The 20,855-nt window shown below is 44.9% G+C and overlaps 1 protein-coding gene across 1 annotated transcript; it reads right to left on the minus strand.

Moving 5' to 3' along the window:
* Positions 1-11,657: 11,657 nt before the first annotated feature.
* LOC136535689 (COP1-interactive protein 1-like) lies at positions 11,658-17,018 on the minus strand. Its single transcript, XM_066528057.1, has 8 exons — positions 16,553-17,018; positions 16,260-16,445; positions 16,038-16,157; positions 15,832-15,884; positions 15,454-15,583; positions 13,054-15,123; positions 12,363-12,484; positions 11,658-12,245 (listed from the first exon to the last, which is right to left on the minus strand). Exons 1-8 carry the CDS (start codon positions 16,625-16,627, stop codon positions 12,062-12,064), a joined length of 2,940 nt encoding a protein of 979 aa, XP_066384154.1. The 5' UTR covers positions 16,628-17,018; the 3' UTR covers positions 11,658-12,061.
* Between the last annotated feature and the right edge of the window lie 3,837 nt (positions 17,019-20,855).

Raw genomic sequence — 20,855 nt, forward strand, 5'->3', positions numbered from 1 at the left:
AACGCTTTGTACTCTAATATAAAAAAATACAGATACAGATATCTAGACCAAAATATAGATACAAATATAATACGATACAGATACAGATACTGATATAATATATACGCATACACCAGGGATTAAAGGACCACATAAACGCTTTGTACACTAATATAAAAAAAATACAGATATAGATATTGTCGGTGTTTTATAAACCAGACTAGTAAACTTATACGATTGTCGCGCTGCTCTAGGAAGACGATGGTAATATCCAATAGATACGATGATTTATACTGGTTTAGGCCGGAGCCCTACGTCCAGTCTCAGAGATTATCGAGTGCGTGTTCCTCACTTGAATGCTCTGAACTTCTTACAATGGGGAGTGAAAGAATGGTGGAACAGATGAAAGGACCTATGCTAGGCGAAGGGCTGCCCAAAGAGAAGCTCCAAGAGCCCTACTACGATGATGAATGGTAGAGGATTCAGATTGTCTAGAGAGGGTGCCCTGACTTCCCTTATATAGAGTTCGGGGCCAGGACGCATACAAAGTAGGAGGTTCTCCCGACCGAAGGGTCAAGAGCATGAGGGAGGTCCCAGCTAACTTGGCTTGCAAGCTACACTATCTTCTGGTGCACGTCGGGTCGTGGCTATCGTCATGGTCTTCTGGCCACGATAAGGCAGGATGTGACGTGGCGCTACTGTGTCGGCCGTGGCGGCACTGTAGCCTCGATGGTGGTTCGTCAGCCATCCTGTGTAACGCGGTGTCCGTCGTGGCCTTCATCATCGTCTCCTAGTTTCCAGGAGCGTCGTACCCGAAGTAGGTAGCCGCCCCGAGTCGTCATTCGCTTGGTTGCTTCGTGGGGCCGAGGGCCACGATCCCAATCATCGGGGTCGGGTTACTCTGCTGGTCTGGATGGCCTTTCTGTCGAGCCCCTTGTTGTGGATCTCATCCCGTAGAGGGTGGGATGGTACAAGCGTCCAATCGGTCCGTATTTGGACGGTGGGTATCGTACCCGTTGCCATCGTGGTGCGGTGTTGTCTCGTCGGTGCGGCGTTGAAAGGTCCTAATGGCTAGAGAGGAGTGAATAGCCTATTAAAAATGTCTACAACAACAATTAACAAACCGGTTAGACAATTATGAGATGAAGCAAGTGTTGCGCTAGCCTACTAAAAATGCAAGCCACCTACCACAATTCTAGTTTATATAGTTTCTATCCACACAATAGCTATGACACTACACTAAGTTAGTGTGCTCTCAAAAGTTAACTAAAGAGCCACACTAACCAAACTAACAAGATCTCACAACTAGCTATACTAAAGAGCTTGACAACTAGTTTGCGGTAATGTAAAGAGAGTGAGCAATTTGTTTATGCCGCCATGTCGAAAAATGAGCCAATCAATTACAAGAATGAATACCAATGAAGACCAATCACCTCGGAATCAAATGATGAACACAATGATTTTTTATCGAGGTTCACTTGCTTGCCGGCAAGCTACTCCTCGTTGTGGCAATTCACTCACTTGGAGGTTCACAAGCTAATTGGCATCACACGCCAAACCCTCAATAGGGTGCCGCACAACCAACATAAGATGAGGATCACATAAGCCACGAGCAATCCACTAGAGTATCTTTTGGCTCTCCACCAGGGAAAGGTCAAGAACCCCTCATAATCACCACGATTGGAGCCAGAGACAATCACCACCCTCCGCTCGATGATCCTCACTGCTCCAAGCCGTCTAGGTGGCGACAACCACCAAGAGCAACAAGTGAACCCCGTAGCGAAACACGAACGCCAAGTGCCTCTAGATGCAAACACTCAAGCAATGCAATTTGATTCTCTCCCAATCTCACAAAGATAATGAATCAATGATGGAGATGAGTGGGAGGGCTTTGGCTAAGCTCATAAGGTTGCTATGTCAATGCAAATGGCCAAGAGGGTGAGCTTGAGCCGGCTATAGGGCCTAAATAGAAGCCCCCATGAAATAGAGCCGTTGTACCCCTTCACTGGGCACAACACGGGGTGACCAGACGCTCCAGTCATATCAACCGGACGCTGGACCTCAGCGTCCGGTCACGCGATGTGTGCCACGTGTCCCCTCTCTTCAAATGTTGATCGCCCGATCTCAACGGTCAAGAGACGACCGGACGCAGTAGCTCAAAGTGACCGGACGCTGAACCCCAGCGTTCGGTCATTTCTAGTAAGCATCCAGAGACGACTTTTCATGACCCGACGTGTCCGGTCAAGCTCGACCGGACACACCCAGCGTCCGGTCACTCGGCGACTCCTTTGTCCACTGCCACGTTAGCAGGACTGGACACACCCTATCAGCGTCCGGTCAGAGACCGACGCTGCGTGCCCTCTACTGCCACTGACCGGACGCACCGGTCCAACCAAGACCAGCGTCCAATCACTCACAGTGACCTCTGTCTTTTCTGTATAGGGCACCGGTGGCACTATCGGACTATCCGCACTCTACGGGCAGACACTCCACCGGTGAAGTTCCTAACCCTTGCTCAAATGTGTCAACCACCAAGTGTATCACCTTATGCACATGTGTTAGCATATTTTCACAAACATTTTTCAAGGGTGTTAGCACTTCATTAGATCCTAAATGCATATGCAATGAGTTAGAGCATCTAGTGGCACTTTGATAACCGCATTTTGATACGAGTTTCACCCCTCTTAATAGTACGGCTATCGAACCTAAATGTGATCACACTCGCTAAGTGTCTAGATCACCAAAACAAAATAGCTCCTACCATTTATACCTTTGCCTTGAGCCTTTTATTTTTCTCTTTCTTCTTTTTAAGTCCAAACACTTGATCATCACCATGGCATCATCATCATCATGTCATGATCTTCATTTGCTTCACCACTTGAAATGTGCTACCTATCTCATGATCACTTGATAAACTAGGTTAGCACTTAGGGTTTCATCAATTCACTTAGGGACCCACGACAGCTTGTGCCATTATGTCCATGGCACGAGCTGACTCTCGGTGAGCAGCCAACAGCTCCGCCATCATCTCAGCGTGGGTCATCGAAGGCGGCGGTGGCGGAGGAGGAGCCAGAAGTGGAGCCCTATGGCTCTCCCTGTTGGGCTCATGGGCCCGGCCACTCTCGCCTTGGCCCTCGCCAAGACCGTGAGCCGCCCGGGCGCTAGTGCTCCCACGTCTAGACCTTAGATTCATCTGTAAGAGGTAGGAACCATCCGTTTAGAACAACCTTCCCGATCAGAAGCAGTGGATAGAGAAATGACAGCATATTTAATTAAAGCATTCTTTTAATTAATCATATCACTTTACTAATCCAATTATACATGTAGGGGGAATTTTTAGTTTAAGCAAAATGCTAATATCATAATGCATGCTTCGGCCAATACGTTCACTCAAGCTAGAATATAGCGACATTCGTAAAATTTTTGGCACATCGCACACTCACTTTTCGTATACTAAGCGATTTCTTATGCAATGTAAGTCAGTGTACCTGCAGAAATTGATTAGATAAAACCAGTGTCGCTATTCTAGATAGACCATATTGCTAGGGCTGATACTTATTTTCATAACTTAATCGCATCCTTCTTTTCGCAAAGCTTTTGTTGGTCAAATTTTTAGTTTTGAAAGAAAATGATGAAACTCATGACCATTATTGGCTCTAATACCAACTGTGGCAGAACCGCCCAAAATAATATGCTTACGGAGGTGCTCGTCTTCCACCAGACACTAAGCACCCCGAAAGCAAGCTACAGCGGGCAGTATCCGTCAAGCACACCCCAAGGGAGAACCCGAAAGATCCACATTTTCCCTAAGGATCTAATAATAAGAATGAGTTACAATACTTGTCCATTTCATACATCAGAGTTTCTTAAAGTACATTATTACAATACCAAATATCAGAGTGTGGAATGATAAACAGCGGAATTTAAAATAAACATCTAGCGATAAGAACGAGGATCCATCTGAGCCCACTAGAAGAATCCTCCACACAAAGGTACTTCTCATACATCACCTACAATAGGGGTAAATAAACCCTGAATACATAATATACTCGCAAGACTTATCCGACTAGTGGGAATAATTTCCTGACTCCAAGGAATATGATAAGCTTTATGGTTTACTGGTTTCTTTTAGCAGAAAGCAATACTAATAGTGAGTCCTTATTTATGTATTATTATCAGCCGTATTAAGTTATCATCTAGCTAGTCTATATAAGCACCTATTCTACTTTCAAGTAAGAGTTGAATAATCAGTTCCATTTCTTCTCCTTTCAACTTTTAGTTCTTACTACGGTGCTAAACCGCAGACAAGCCATACCGGATTTCCTGACGATTCACGAATCAATGTGCTCAGCTGGGTGCCTCAAAGACACACGCCCCGCTTGTACCCCTGGCATAAGTAGGACCAACCCATCACTCTCCTGTCCTGGGTGAATAGGTCCCCGTCCAAACTTGGACTCCAAGCCCCCACTCCTAAGTCCTGGACTCAGTGTGGTGCAAGGACCTCCACCATCTCTGCCTCCAATCAGTCAGTCTGGAAAGAGCCGGATCCACGATAAGAGAGCAACAAGCCTTCCCTACGCCCATACCTAAGTATGTGCTTAGGATAATAGATCTGTGACATGCCTAGAGCCATATGCAACGACCGGTCCTTAATTGACACAGACAAGGAAAAAGTGTAACCGAGCTATGCCATGTTGGCCACAGGACACAACCCTTTACACCCATCAAAACCCAACCATATCCCTGCCCGGTCACTATTTTCCTTTTCACCATTTTATTATGAGTGATCATGTTTATCACCTATTTGCGAGTAACGGCAAGTTACTCACGCTACCGATATCCTGAGCATAGCAGCTACTTGACCTGTACTAGTAGGGCTCATGGGTAGATATATTTATGCATGTAGTTTCCATAAAATGCCTGTAACATAAATGCACACCATAGATATATATCCAGTTTTTATTCAAAGTAAGGGTTATGCATTGGGGCTTGCCTTGGACAGCCGCGGTGTCAGCAAAGTCAGCAACTAATGGCTCTGGGATGTCCTCCTGCACGAGGATCTCCTCCTCGTACTCTTCGATGACTTCGTCGTACTCCTGCTCGCCCGTAGTCACAAACTCTACCAACTCGTAATCTACATGTAAGAAATCATGATGCAACACTTAGTAATACGGCAACAGCAACTCTTAAAATAAGAATACATCTACTAAGCTACTAAGCTAACTCTAATGACTAATACGCAAAGTTACCTATTATTCCTACTAAACAGGTATGAAACATTTCATGTATTATCTTAGCAACTAAAGGCATCCTTATTGTTAATATCAATTTACTATATATATGATAAAACAAGGTGCACTAGCTACCATATTTATCAACATATTCTAAGGCCACAAAAATTACAGTGAGCACATAATAATACAATAAACCTAGTATAAAAGAATTTTAGGGCTAGCACTTCTACCAATGCATCATAAAAATTCATTCTCTAAATAACCATAATAATAACAAGCAACCTAGAATTAATAAGTAACCCTAAAACATCGCAGAACCATGCGAACTAATTACACTAACAGATAGATCATGAATTTAGGAATCTAATAAAATTTATTTCACAATAAATAAATAAATTCAAATGAGCTCTAGAGATGAAGAAAATGATATTATTGGAGGAGGTTAATCATGCTATTGGACTTGTTGACCAGCACATGACTGTGAGTCTAGAAATAATGGAGAAGGAGAATAAAGGAATCCTTGCAGGTTAGCTACCTCGGTCGATTACAGCTCGGAGAGGGAGATCGACAGAGCGCAGCCTTCCCAGGCAAGAACAGAGGAACTCGATTTAGAGAGTCAAACGGTGAGCGACAGAGTGGTACGGCTCGGTGGGCTTAGCGTGTCCTTTATAGGAAGGAGACGCAGGGCTAGAGGTGGAGCTAGCATTTGGCTAGCTAGTCATGTGAATTGGATTTCACGTGATGGACTTGGAGTGGGTCTTTGGCCATGAGGGAATTAATTCAATGATGGACTTTGAGCGATCTTTGGACTTAACGAGCACATCAGGACTAGAGTGTGCTTTGGGCTAAACGTGCTTGGCGGTGGGGTGCTGATTCATTCATGCAGGTTAAGGAATTAATGGAGGAGGAGACCATAAGTCAAGGAAATATTAGAGAATGAGAAGATCAATTACAGACTAGCTACCTCAGCTGATTATTGCAGCTCGAGAGAAATCGATAGACGCAGCTTTCACGGGTAAGAACAGAGAAACTTGATTTGAGAAAAGCAAGTGAGCAGCGGAGCGAAATGGCTCAGCGTATCCTTTTAAAGGCAGGAGACGCGAAGGCGCAACAGTGATGCGTCGTAAGGTTAGTGGCTAACTAGCTTGCTTAAAGGTAAAAAAAACGCTGCCTGTGCATGACGTGTTGCTGTGGATGAACAGTGTTTCTATAGTGAACTGCGTTTTCTGCGGTGAACAGCATTTCTATTGTGAACAGTGTTTTCTATTGTGCTACATTGCTGCTGTGTGGAAAATGTGTCTAACCTTCATTTGTAAAGCAATTGAGCAGCGAGCAAACAGAGTGCTCAGTGGGCTGAGCTTGTGTGTGAGATTAATGTGTAGCGTGTGCGATGCTACTGCCAGTCGGTCAGGTGCTGCTAACTTGACTTGCTTGACACGACAAAGTAAAAGCACTACGTCTTTGCCAAAGAATGTACTGAAGCGTGTTTCGCGGGCTTGCGAGTGCCGAGTGCGTGCATGGAAAATTAAGGAGGAGAAGAATAATAAGAGCTGGAGTTGGATCAGGATGAATGAAAGTGATTTGGGCTACGAAAAATACTTGGACAAGGAATAAATTAGAGCTCAATTTGAGAATTAGTGTAATAAAATTTAATTTCTCATTTACCACATGCAATAATACATAAACATGATGCTCATGATATGGTTTAGTGAAGGCGTAACACCAAGGGTGTTACAAATCTATCCCCCCTAAAATAAAATCTCGACCCAAGATTTCATGTGCCTAGTGTGAGAAGAAGTTAGGAAATACATTTCGACGCAGCAACTAACTAACAGAACCAGAGAGGAGGTGGGGGTAATGCTTCAATAGGTAACTCTCTTGTTCCCATGTGGCCTCATCCTCTAAGTGGTTTTGCCATTGCACTTTATAGAACTTTATCGCACTGTTCCTCGTCACTCTTTCTTTCTCGTCCAGGATTTTGACAGGATGCTCAACATAAGACAAATCAGGCTGGAGTGGAAGCCCTTCAATTTGTATGGCTTCTTTAGGAATCCACAGACATTTCTTCAATTGTGAGATGTGAAACACATTATGTACTATAGATAAAATATCAGGCAGCTAGAGACGATAAGCAACTGGACCACACTGCTCTAGAACCTTGTACGGACCCACATACCAAGGGGCTAGCTTGCCATGGACACCAAATCGATGCACCCCTCTCATAGGAGATACTTTGAGATACACATAATCCCCAGCTACAAACTCCAAATGCCTTCTTCGCTTGTCTATACAAGCCTTTTGTCGGCTCTGAGCTGCCTTCAAGTGGCTTCGAATAATGCTTACTTTCTCTCAAGCTTCTTTTATGAATTCAGGCCCAAAGTACCCACGGTCTCCCACTTCAACCCAGTTTAGTGGCGTTCTACACTTCTGCCCATATAGAGCTTCAAATGGAGCCATGCGGATGCTCTCTTGGTAGCTGTTATTATATGAAAATTTAGCTAACTTCAAGCACTTATCCCACTTCTTAGGAAAAGAAATGGCACAAGCCCTCAACATATCCTCGAGCACCTGGTTCACCCTTTCAGTTTGACCATCAGTTTGTGGGTGATATGCTGAGCTTCTAAGAAGATGAATACCCAGACAGTGTTGTAGTTGCTCCTAGAAACGAGAGACAAAGACTGACCCTCTATCAGAGATGATAGTAAGGGGAACTTCGTGTAGGGTCACAATCCGATCGAAATATATCTCAGCTAATTCTTGGTTGTATATCTAGTGTCCACCAGGATAAAATGAGCATACTTGGTGAGACGGTCCACAATGACCCAAATAGAATCAAAGCTCGTGGGTGTGCGGGGTAAACCCATAATGAAATCCATGGAAAGATCCTCCCATTTCTAAACAGAGATAGGCAAGGGCTGCAAATATCCTAGAGTACGCATATGATCTGCCTTAACTCTTCCACAAGTATCGCACTCCGTGACGTGCGGGGTGATGTCCTGCTTCATGTTGGACCACCAGTATAAGTGGCGCAGATCATGATACATTTTGTTGCTGCTCGGATGGATAGACAGCTTTGAATGATGGGCTTCATTCAAAATCTTCCTTTTTAGCTCCTCATTGGATGGAACCACCAGCCTATCCTTGTATCTCACTACTCCATGCTCATCCACACTAAACTGAGGGCCACGCCCTTTAGCCATCAACTTCCTGATGAGAGGAATCTCTTTGGGGTCCTCCCAAGAATAATCTGCTCCAGCAATTCTGAGGTCAATGCAATGTGAGCCAATACCTCTGCATGGTTGAGAGACAAGGGTGTTTCCCCAACCTGATGTGACTTTCGGCTCAGCATCAGCTACAACATTGGCCTTTCCTGGGTGATAATGGACTTCCAAGTTATAATCCTTTATCAATTCTAACAATCTCCTATGCCTCATGTTTAGCTCAGACTGAGTGAAAATATACTTGAGGCTCTTGTGATCTGTAAAGATATGCACTTTGTTGCCTAATAGATAGTGTCTCCAAATCTTCATAGCGTGGACCACAGCGGCCAGCTCTAAGTCATGGGTGGGGTAATTCACCTCATACTTCTTTAGTTGGCGCAAAGCATAAGGTATCACACGCCCATCTTGCATAAGCACACACCCCAACCCCGTCTTCAAGGCATCACAATTACATCAAAGGGCCTATCAATATCTAGTTAGGCCAACACAGGAGCAGTGGTCAGAAAAGTCTTTAAAGCTTGAAAAGCTTCTTCACAGGCTAGGCTCTAGTCAAACTTAGCTTCTTTTTGGAGCAGCTTGGTCATTGGCTGGGCTATCTTGGAGAAATCAGGATTGAAACGCCGATAGTATCCAGCCAGACCAAGAAACTAACGAATCTGATGCACAGACTTGGGAGACTTCCAATCCAATACATCTTACACCTTGCTGGGATCTACAGAAACACCTTTAGGTGTCAACACATGCCCTAAAAACTGCACTCGATCTAACCAAAATTCACACTTGCTGAATTTAGCATACGACTTGTGCTCCCTTAGTCGAGTCAGTACTATTCGAAGGTGTCGGACATGCTCTTCATCATTATTGGAATAGATCAGGATGTCATCAATGAAAACTACCACAAACTTATCTAGCTCTGGCATGAAAACTGAATTCATTAGGTACATGAAGAAGGCAGGAGCATTAGTGAGACCAAAAGACATCACTAGGTATTCATACAGCCCATACCTAGTAGAGAAAGCGGTCTTTGGTATATCATATGGCCTGATCTTGATCTGATGATAGCCTGATCAGAGATCAATCTTTGAGAACACCTTGGCGCCAGCTAGCTGATCGAACAAAGTATCTATGTGGGGCAATGGATACTTGTTCTTAACTGTTACCGAATTAAGAGGGTGGTAATCCACACACATCCGCAAAGTACCATCCTTCTTCTTCATAAAAATAGCCAGGCAACCCCATGGTGAAGAACTAGGACGGATGAAACCTTTGTCCATCAACTCTTTCAGCTGCTTCTTCATTTCAGCTAGTTCCCTTAGAGCCATGCGGTACGGGCGTCTGGAGATAGGGGCAGTACTAGGCTCTAGCTCAATGGAGAATTCTACTTCTCTATCTAGTGGCAACCTAGGAAGATCTTTAGGGAAAACATCTGGGAACTCACATACTACCGGAATGGAGGTAAGATTAGGAGAGGCTTCAGCATGGGCAGCAACAGGTAAGACTGGATCTAAAGGTATAATAAGAGACATCTTATCCTCAGAAGAAGGAAGTCGTAACTCCACACTCCTCTGCTTCATATCCAATACTACCCCATACACCTGCAACTAGTTCATTCCAAGAATAGCATCAATGCCTTGCCCCAGCATTACCATGAATTGTAGGCGGTAAGTGTGGGTGGCTAATACCAAGCTTACTGTATCTGTGCGGGTATTGATGAACATTTGTGAACTCACAGTACGGATCTTATAGGCATACGGTATAGCCATAAGTGGTAAGTTATGCCGCTCTACAAACCCCATGCTCATAAAGGAATGTGATGCACCAGAATCAAACAACACATAGGCTGGATGGGAGTCGATGGTGAACATACCAGCCATCACCGGCTCCTGCTGCAAAATCTACGTAGCATCTGTGAAATGCACCTGGCCAGATCTGCTGGGCACTTTCTTCTTAATTATGGTCCTCTTAACAAGCCTGGAGTTCGCTGATGGTTGAGTGGATTGAGCTGGCTGGTTCTGGGGACAAGCTCGAGCATAGTGGCCATCTTTGCCATGCTTGAAGCAAGCACCAGGCTTGTTTCCAAACCCCTGATGAGGTGGGACCTACTATCCCTGAGACTGCTGGGGCTGCACCTGCTGCGAGGGTGCACGGTATTGTGTGGAGGAAGTTTGTGAAGTCTGCTAGGGCTACATGTGAAAGTTAACATGTGAGCTGTGGGCTGTGGGTATCAAATCAAAACAACAAAAAGAACATGTATTCGACCATAAGTAGTATTTGTCCTCTTTTTTTGAAAAAAAAAGAAAGGTACTGTAGAGTTATAGGATTGTCAATCTTATCAGCACCATTAATTTTTGACAATTGTAGAGCTCAACCAAAACACCCATTGAAGTTCTACATCCCTAGCTCGTAACTCAATTAAGAGTAAGTTCTCGCAAGCCTAGCTTCCCAGCCATTATTAAACTGCATGAAGGGCTCCGAAATGAAGACCACCATTTAAAAAAAGAGTAAATGATTATTGTTTCCTTCCATGCATGATTGTTTTCTTCCATATATGATTATTGTTTCCTTCCATATATGATTATTGTTTCCTTCTATGCATGATTGTTTTCTTTCATGCATGATTATTGTTTCCTTTCATGCATGTGGCCTTAGGTGATCGATTTGTTTCCTTCAAAGCAGACGGGGATCGTAGGGATGGCAGTTTCTTTTTCTATCGCGCGGGGTATCGCACGGGGTGGGTAGACGGACAAACCAAGACAAATATCGTACCAAAAGATATATATATATATATATATATATATATATATATATATATATATATATATATATATATATATATATATATATATAAAATCATAAACATTTGCTAGTCCAGTGGTGGAGTCGCTGCTGTCACAGTGTCACGCCTCGTGGCCGGTTCCCATTTTTGCCGGTCGGACCGTAGTCCGTATGTCCGTTCCTATCATCGTGGCTACCGGCGCTGCGAGGCGAGTCGAGACCGTGCGCGTCGTCCGTTGCGCGAGAGGGGGCGATGCACGGGCGGGCCGGTTCGGCGCGTGTTAACAGCCCGTTGCACGGTGCCGGCATAGTGGAAGATAAGCACTCCATCTCACTCGGAAGCCTCGGAGTCGGAGTCCACCTCTCGCATGCAGGCTGAAAGCCCCAAATCCACACTGATGGAATCATGGAACAGTCAGGAACTTGGAACACAATGCAAGCATTTCTGAGATCAAACTGACACGCCACTCTTTTCTTCTCATTTTCCTTTCTTCACAACACAATGGCACCATGGAAATTATACAGCACAACACACTCTAGAGAGGGTAAGACAACTATTACAGCTTATATTACTGCACACACGCCAACGGGGGAACGAAGAAAACGAAAGAATATTATTGTGACGAGATCTACATGCTGTGTACTGTAACTCTGACGGACCAACCACACCGCAGGCACCCCTGCTACATACCCGGGGTGCCTGTCTGGCCTGGCCTGGCCTCTCTCTGGTCTGGAGCCTCTCTTCAGAAAAAAAAAGCTCATCCAGTCTTACGCCCACCTGTACAACGCCCACGGGGTATCGTCTAAAATATTTTTAGCTACAACAATGTGAGTGGAGCGGCATCATATCAGTCATCGCAAGGAGTTCTTCAGCGACCGAACCGTCATCACGAGCTGCTGCCGCTCGCCTTCCACCTCTGCGAACTTCAGGCTAATCTCTGAGTACCGGTCGTGCAGCTCCTTCAGCTCCTCCTCCATCGCCTCGTTCCTCTCCTTCAGTGAGGCAAGCTCCTTTGCTGACTGGTCGGCGGCATTCCTGACACAGATGAGTCGTTGCCAGAAGCAAGAAATGTCAGTCAGATGGCCGTGGTTCATGTGTTTCTGAACTTAAAAGGTGTAGTATGTGTCAGCTGAGTTTAAATGATTGATGTACCTCATGTCATGCCCGTTGCAGTCACCGTCTCCACCCTGTCTGTTGGTGCCTGGCAGTGCAGTAGTGCTCCCAGTGGAGCCGGTATTGTGCTTGATGCGCTTATTATTAGTATGCTGATTGTCCTGCAAAAACAGCACTTTGTGTTACTTTCTGTGCACCAAAGTGTATTATAACAATCTAGTAAGCAGCCCTATGTAAAGGTCACTCAATGATGTAAAGCAATATAACATGTTCTCATCGGTGGGGCCCTGTATGCAATAAAGCTATTCCATGAGCTATGATGATATGGGAGCAGGTGGATAGAACTAAAGAAAATTTTGTCTTCCCATGTGCAAAGAGACAGAAATCATGACATTTTTTCACAGACATGTGCTCATACTTTTTTTTGATGACTTGTATGACCAATTGCTCATTCTACCGACTTATATGGATAGAAAAAGAAAGTTACAGCTACTGGTTCAGATGGCAATCAGGAAGCAAAAGTTGCAAGAGTTTATGTTTCCATTTTTAGATGGATTTTGCGCAAATAATGTTTTTGAGCGTTGCAGTTATTAACATCTACATTATCACAAGACTTTTAGGTTATTGATATGCCAAAAGAGAAGAATAGAGAAGTATCTCAGTACACAAACCAATTAAAAGGAGAACTGTCTGAACTGAACTGGAAACATATTTGCATTGCAGAATTTACCTTGACATCTGAATTTTGACCATTTTCCTTTGTCCCTTCCCGGGTTTCAAGGGATCTTCTCAGCTTCAGCACCTGAGAAGCAAGGCTGTCTTTCTCAGACTCCTTCTTGGACAGCAAAGTTTTCAAGTTGTCGCACTGGAGTTTCAGTGACCCAATATCTATTTGCAGCTTTCCAATTGTCTCCTCTTTCTCGTTCTTCAAACGTTTTAAATTGTGTAGTTCGTCCAAATGCATCTTCACTTGGTCCTTGAGAGATACAAGCTCTTTATTTAGTGAAGTAATCTCAGCACTTTTGTCTTGCAATTGCATGTCCTTTTCACTAATTCCAGCTAATTCCTTATCTTTCTGCTCATTCTTTTCAAAGAGGTCATTTCTCTCACTGGATAGCTTGTCGATCTTGGCATTGAGTAGGTCGATTTCTTCTGACAGAGCATTCAGCCTTGCTTCATCGCATCTTTTTTGGTTATGGAACTCCTCACTCTTGCTTTTTAGCTCCATCAGTAGCCTGTCTATCTCCTTTGACTTGAAATCCACTAGGGTTATTAACTGTTGGACCTTCACCCGGTGCTGATCCTGAACTGATCCAAGATCACCTTGGGCCTTCTCCAGTAACTCTTCTAACTGGCTCTTCTGCAGCTGCAGCTCTGCAACCTCTTTTCTTGCTTGCACAAGGTGTCGTTCATTTGCACTGAAAGCAGAAGATACTTGTGAAGACAACACCTTGAATTCCTCCTGAAGTCGTTCTGCAGTAGTTGCATTATTCCATCTTATCTTCCTCAGAGAATCCTCAGCCTTAATGGACCGTTGCTCTTGTTCCACCCTTGCACTCATTAATTCTGCTATGTCAGCCTCAAACTTTTTAGCCTGTGTCTGGAGTTCATTATCCAAGCTCTCAACATTGGCCTCAAGATCACTTATAATACCCAAATGAGCTGAACACTCATATTGCATCCTTAGCTGCTCCCTCAGTTGTGTTTGCTCCAGCCTTGTAGATATGTCATGGTTCTCTTGCTTTAGAATCTCATAATCAAGTGCAAGTTGCTCCATTTGCATCTCGATATCCTCACGATCTTTCTTGTACAACTCAATTTCATTGCTCAACTCAAGGATTTTCTTTTCAAGCTCAGAGGTAGAGATGTCATCACGCTTCTTTGCTAGTGCATCCAGCATAAGCTCATCTTCCTTCTCTTGGTATGAACTCGTTTCAGATAAGGCTATTTTGTGTCCAGAATTGTGCACATTTGACAGTGCATGCTCATATTCTGCCAACTGCGGATCATCCCGTGTATCCTCTTGCAAAATAGAAATCTCTCTGTTCTTTTGCTCCAACATCTCATCAAGATCTTTCACAGCCAGAAGCAGCTCAGAGTTGGATTCCTGCATCTTTTGCAGTTGTAGACGAAGATCTGCATTTAGATTCTTCTCATGACTCAGATCTTGCTTCAGTTCTTCAATCTGTGACCATGGGTCATCCCCATCTGAGACTGAGAACCGTTTCCCTGAGCCATTTGAATCATGGATCGTCTTCTTTGCCCCTCTGAGTCCTTCACATTCTCTTCTGAGTGCATCCCTCTCCTCCCTTAGGCTACTCATCTCCTTGGAGAGGTCTTGCCCACGCCGACTCTCCTTCACAATTTGCTTTCGGAGAGTCTGCAACTCCATATCTGAGACATCCAATTTCCTGGTTAAAGTGGCTACCTCACTTCTTAGCTTCTCCACGTCATCATCTTCCCCTCTTAACCCTGCCTCACCAGAATTGCTCGTTGACCCATCAGTACTAGCATCAGGAGCTGAGCTTCCTGACCAGTCACCGGAACTGGTCAATGGGTTCCTCACGGTGCCATTGTTGGCAAATGGTGACAGAGCATTGCTACTATCCTGAAGAAATGAGTTGTGCATGCTTGTGCTAATCTTGGGGGTATATCTCCCAGAACTTCCATCTGAACCAGACACCGAGACGGCATCGAAACTGCTGCCATTGTGGAGATGGCCCACAGGGTCAACAGACATAGGCACATTTCTTCTTGATGGAAACCTCATGCCTGGAGGTTTTCTTATCAACAATCCATCCTGTACATTTGTACAAGGGAGATATCAACCATCAGGAGAACACAAAAAAATCAAATCACATCTAGCATGCATTGTTTAGTTCTAAAATGTTCCCATCTACAGTCTACAGGCATGAGAAAATCAGATCTCAAACAAAAAGTGACATACACCTTATTATCATTCAGATATAACTTAGGCTCCCTTTGCCCCTTTTTATTTTTGCAGTGCTCTTTGTATGCCAAAAGCCCTCTTTCTTAGCAATCACAAGATGAAACAAAGCAACCCAATGATGATGAATAGAATTATCGAAACGAGGAAAAGCTCTAAAGAATTCCCCAAAGACACACTTACTTGGACAGGACTCATCGCATCCGTGGCCGCTCTAGCCTTCTCGCCGTCCTCGTCCTCAAACCGGCTCAACTGGTTCTGCAGCGTGGTTCTCTGTGGCGTCTTTGCCACCGGCGAGGCGTCGCCGTTCTCGCTGTTGCCACCGGGAGGACAACAATCAGTAACCAAGCAATGCCCCAACCAAGCGAATGCTTAAGACCCAAACCACAATGCAGTAGCAATGACTATAAATCTGGTTGAGATGGCCCAATCCCTAAGGCTCAAATAACAATGCAGCAGCGGCAATGGCTAAATCTGGCTGTGGCGAGACTATCCTTAAAGCTCAAACAAACAACAATGAGCCAGAGATGTGTGCGTAGATTAATCCACCACCCAACGCACCTCGCGTCGTCTCCGCACCCACCGGCGCCACCCACCACCCGCTGGATGGTCACCTGTCACAGGAAGCGAAGCACCAGCTAAACATCAAAATCAGATGAGATAACCGCGAACACGTCGCCGTCGCAGGTCACAAGAAAACGGCACGACCCTTTAAGGGATGCGAGGGTGGGGAGGGGGGGAGAGAGAGCAGAGATGGTGATGCTCACGTGAAGCAGCGCGCCGGGGCTGCCCTTGAGCGGGAGCGTCACCGCCGACGGCTTCAACGCGTCGGCGTACTCCGCCAGGTTCACCGTGGCCTCCCCCAGCAGCGCCGCCTTGCTCGACCCCTGCACCGACAGCATTGCCCGAGTCAAGATCGATACCGGAATCACCGCCGTCGGTTAATCACGAATTACTTAAGCGGCGGGCGGCGGCGGCAGGTCGCTCACGGTCTCGTAGACGAGGAACTGGTAGATCTTGTCCTTGCCGGCGGGGAGTTTGGTGGCCTCCATGATAGGGGCCGCCCACCGGCACGCGCCGTCGGTGACCTCCGCGGGCTCCGACCTCGCCGTCGGCCGGCCGGCGTCCTGCGGCGTCACCACCACCATCATTGCCTCCCATCCCAGCTCGGGCACCTGCGGCAAGAACCACCCACCCTCCCCTCAGGCGTCAATCAACAACAAAATAAAATCCGAAGTTCTGCCCCTGCTTCAGGGCTGCGGAGCGACTGAGCCGTGCGTGCCTGCGTGGCGTGGAACTGCAGCTTGAACACGGCCTTGGCCTTGCCGCCGCCGCCGCGCCACCGCGACTTGAACATGTCGGTGGCGCCGCGCTAGGTCGCGCTCGCTCCCAGAACAGAAACTCTGCAAGAACGACCTCCGCTCCGCTCCCCTTCGCCTCGCCCGCTGCCGCTGGGTTAGCTAGCTACTCCTCCACGGGAGCGTCCACCGGTGGCGGCATTGCAATGCCGCGCGCGGAAGAAGCCACCAGGGTCGGTGGTGTGAGGTGCTGGTGGTGGTTAGTTGGAGCGCGAAGACCACCACCACCGCCACATGGTGGCAGAGCAAGCATAGAGCGTGAGAGGGAAGCAGGCGAGTGAGGCCACTGCAGCTGCAAGCGAAGCGAGCACCGAGCAGGCAGGCTTTGGGCAAAGGCACGCACGCAAGCAGCAACGAGGCCGAGGCAGTGACACTAGTAGATCCAGTGAGAGAGAGAGAGAGGCCGTTTTACAAAGTTTTGGTTGGAAACTAAACGAGAGCTCAACGGAACTTTCTCCGTCTCTACAGGTCTGCTTTTCCTCGGCCTGTTCGCTGGTTGGTTTCTGGGCTGGTTTGGGCTGGCTGGTGCTGGTTTATTGTGAGAGAAAAACACTGTTGACTGGCTGGTTTGGGCTGGCTGAAACCAACAAGCGTCCCTTAGGTGCTCCTCAAATTTCTCTCTCTCTGATTTGGGGGTTTAAGTGGGCTAGAGAGAGAGAGGAAAATGTAGTGAGAGAAGATTTTGGCTACTGTAGCATTGCGTTTGTATTTGTTAATTAGTGTCTAATTATGGACTAATTAGGTTCAAAAGTTTCGTCTCGTGATTTCTTAACTAACTGTGTAATTAGTTTTTTTTCGTCTATATTTAGTACTCTATGCATGTGCCACAAGATTTGATGTAACAGATACTGTGTAAATTTTTTTTTGATTCTAAACAGGCCCGGTTGTGACGGAGAGGAGAGGCTATAAAACGGAGGTCAATTGTTTGGGGAAAAGAGAAATCGAATTGATTTCTTGGGTACTCCTGCAGGCGTAGTACAGCTGGGGAGGAGGGCGATTGGGGTCTGGTGGAGAAGTGATGGATTATAAAAAAATCTGAGCGTCCGTCTACTGCAGCGTTGCTATGGATGGGAGTATGCTGCCTGCGGCTTGCTGTTGCTGCCTGCTGGAGCGTGTAGTAGCCACTGTGCCGCGCCATTGCTTGAGGCTCACAACTGCAGCGACCGGCTGCATGTGGGCCTGGGGAAGGCAGTTGTTTTGTGCCTCTGCCTGCTGGATGCTGGATATTCCTATTTATTTTATTATTTTTTTGGAGTTCTGCGTCACTGCATGTTGGATACAGTACTTGGATTTGGATCCATGGAAATGGGATGGAGGCAGGAGAGGGCCATGGCATGTGATGTGAGCAACTTACTTGAGATCAAAGTTTCTTAGGCTTGTTTAGATTCACGATGTAAATTTCTGGGGCGTTGCCTCGAATGTTACCTTGGGTGTTCGGATACTAATCAAAAAATAAATTATAGAATTCTTCAGTAAACCGTGAGACAAATTTATTAAGACTAATTAATCCGTCATTAGCACACGTGTTACTGTAGCACCACATTGTCAAATTATGAACTAATTAGGCTTAAAAGATTCAATGAAATAGGATATAAAGTTTTGAGTAGGAACTAAACAAGGCCTTACTCGTTAGGTGATGTTCTACCGTTGAGCAATGGACCATTTGGTTTTGGTTGTCTGCGGAGGTTTTCTAGCGGCCAACGCGTGAGAGAGAGCGCATGGTGAGAGGAGGTGTTTGGTTTCACCACCTAAATTTTAGTCGTTGTTCTATCGAATGTTTGACATATGCATGAAGTATTAAATATAGATTAATTACGAAACTAAATACATAGATTGATATTAATTTGCGAGACGAATGTTTTAAGCCTAATTAGTCCATGATTTTAACAATGTGGTGCTACAGTAAACATATGCTAATGACGGATTAATTAGGCTTAAGAAATTTGTCTCGCAGATTACTAACGGATTCTGTAATTTATTTTTTTATTAGTATCCGATGAGACCCCCCCTTGACATCCGATGAGACACCTCTTAAACTTTAGTCCCTGCATCCAAACACCTAATGTCCAATATTTGGTTGAAGGAAAATGTGGCGAGTGGTTGAGCGACGTAATTTGCTCCAAAAATAGTGAGAGGTAGAGAAAAATTGTAAAGTTCATGGAGAGTACTCTCTCCGTACTAAAAAATAAAATCGTTTTGGATAAGGCTTAGATTAAACATTGGGAATATAAATCATGAATAACTTTTAAGTCGTTGAGTTTGAAAATGTGAAAGCCATATAAATAGATTTGTCTTCAAAAATACTTTCATAAAAATATACATATATCACTTTTTGATAAACATTTTTATAAAAATAAGGAGTCAAAGTAATACTTTGGAGACCATATCGCTATCCAAAACGACTTTATTTTTTACTATGGAGGGAGTATATATTAAGCTAACAATTAGACGATAAAATGATTTAACCTATGTCGTGGACTGAGTTGTCTACTATGCTAGTATGACGTAGTGACTATATATGGCCAGTTTCCCGTCAACAAAGTCCTGGATTGATGATGTCAAGGAGTTATTTAGTGGTTGAAGGCCTTATCTGGAATACGAAAAAAATCCTATTCCTGCCTTTTTTCTAAACTGATTTCTGTAAAATTTCTATATGACGATTCATGTGAAAGTCTTGTCCTAAAGCGATGTAAATTCTTCACATGATTTCAAATGCGGCAACAAAGAGAGCACCCCCAACATAATTTTGTATGCATACCGGAAGTCAAACTAAAGCAATTATATATTTATATGATTATGAATTCAAGTTAAAATATTTTACGAAAATATCCAATACATCTTTATTTGTTAATAAGGACAAACAATATGTTTTGCCGAGCTGAAGATTTTCGTAGAACCACATTGTGAGATCATGATAAAAGGATCTCAACAGTCGACAGGACATCACCCTTGAAGTCTCTAAGAGCGGTAATAATAATAATAAAGAGCTATAAACAGACTTTACACTAAGGTGGAAAAAGGAGAAGAGAAACGTACTTAAGTTTAATGTTAGTTGATGCATGAGCTCTAAAAAAACTTATACACTAATAATAATGAAACATATCCTGGTTGTAGCCCTAAATTAGATAGGCTAACAAATGAGCTATAATTTACATACAGCCAGTAGTTATTATTAGCTGTACTCTGACACAACCCAGTCAGTCGTGCATTCTTGCTCACCTGGAGGCATAGAAACAGTCAAAAACACATCTGGCCTTGCATATGCAAGCAAGCAAACGGTAAAGCACAAGAAGACGCGCTCAGGTGAGGCCACCCTTTTGTCCGTGGCGGCTTTCCATACGTACGCAGCATCTGACGGCGAGGATGCTGTCCGGCCCTCAGGAAGGAGATCGGACAGCCAACGTGACTGCGGCCCTTTTGCGCTTGTGGACGGGACGTGCGTGCCGTCGACTCCCTTTTTTTTCTCCTCTCCGCGGCCTGCGGTCCTCGAGGTTTACAACTTGGCGGTGCTCGTGGTGGGGCGTCGGATCCTGGATCCTGGTCCTGGCAACCGTTCCATACGCCCACATGCCTCGGTTCGCTTGAACCGATAAGTCATGACTAAAAATATTATTGATTAATTTATTATGAAAGAAAGATATTATTTATTAGTTAAAAAAAATACGGTGAATAGGGCGATGATCTGTCTGTTCTCCGTGGACAGGCTGCACCGTACATCCAACAGGACGTCCCGACAGGCGTATCCTAGTGCTACGCATATAATCCTCCTCCCTCCAAATTCCAAAACAGGGGTGGTGTGGTGTGGAGTGTGGAGTGTGGACATGGACTGGTATCAAGCTGCCTGGCTAGTACTCCTGATTTTCTCGTTTCTCGTGGATTGATGACGAGGCAGCAAAATATTTTATGGAAACCGCTTAATAGGCTGCGATTTGCGTCCACAGTTTTTCTTTTAGAACACTTGAAGGAATTAGCTAGAAACATAGAGTATTGCTTCAGGGGAAAAAAAGTTTTACATCTCCAGTCCCGAAGCACCTCGTGGCTTACATCGAATTCAGAAGAGAAGTCATTCTCTTGACGAAACACGTGCTAATACACGGTCGCTAAAAAGAAAATAAAGAGTTCAGAACATAAGCAGGCACCACCTCGTAATCCTGAAGTTCACTCAAAAGATACGAAGATATGCAAAAGACATTGCGCCAGAGATTCCAAAGATGACATCCATTTCCA

The sequence above is a fragment of the Miscanthus floridulus genome, chromosome 1 (assembly GCF_019320115.1).
Source record: "Miscanthus floridulus cultivar M001 chromosome 1, ASM1932011v1, whole genome shotgun sequence".
NCBI classification, from domain to species: domain Eukaryota; kingdom Viridiplantae; phylum Streptophyta; class Magnoliopsida; order Poales; family Poaceae; genus Miscanthus; species Miscanthus floridulus.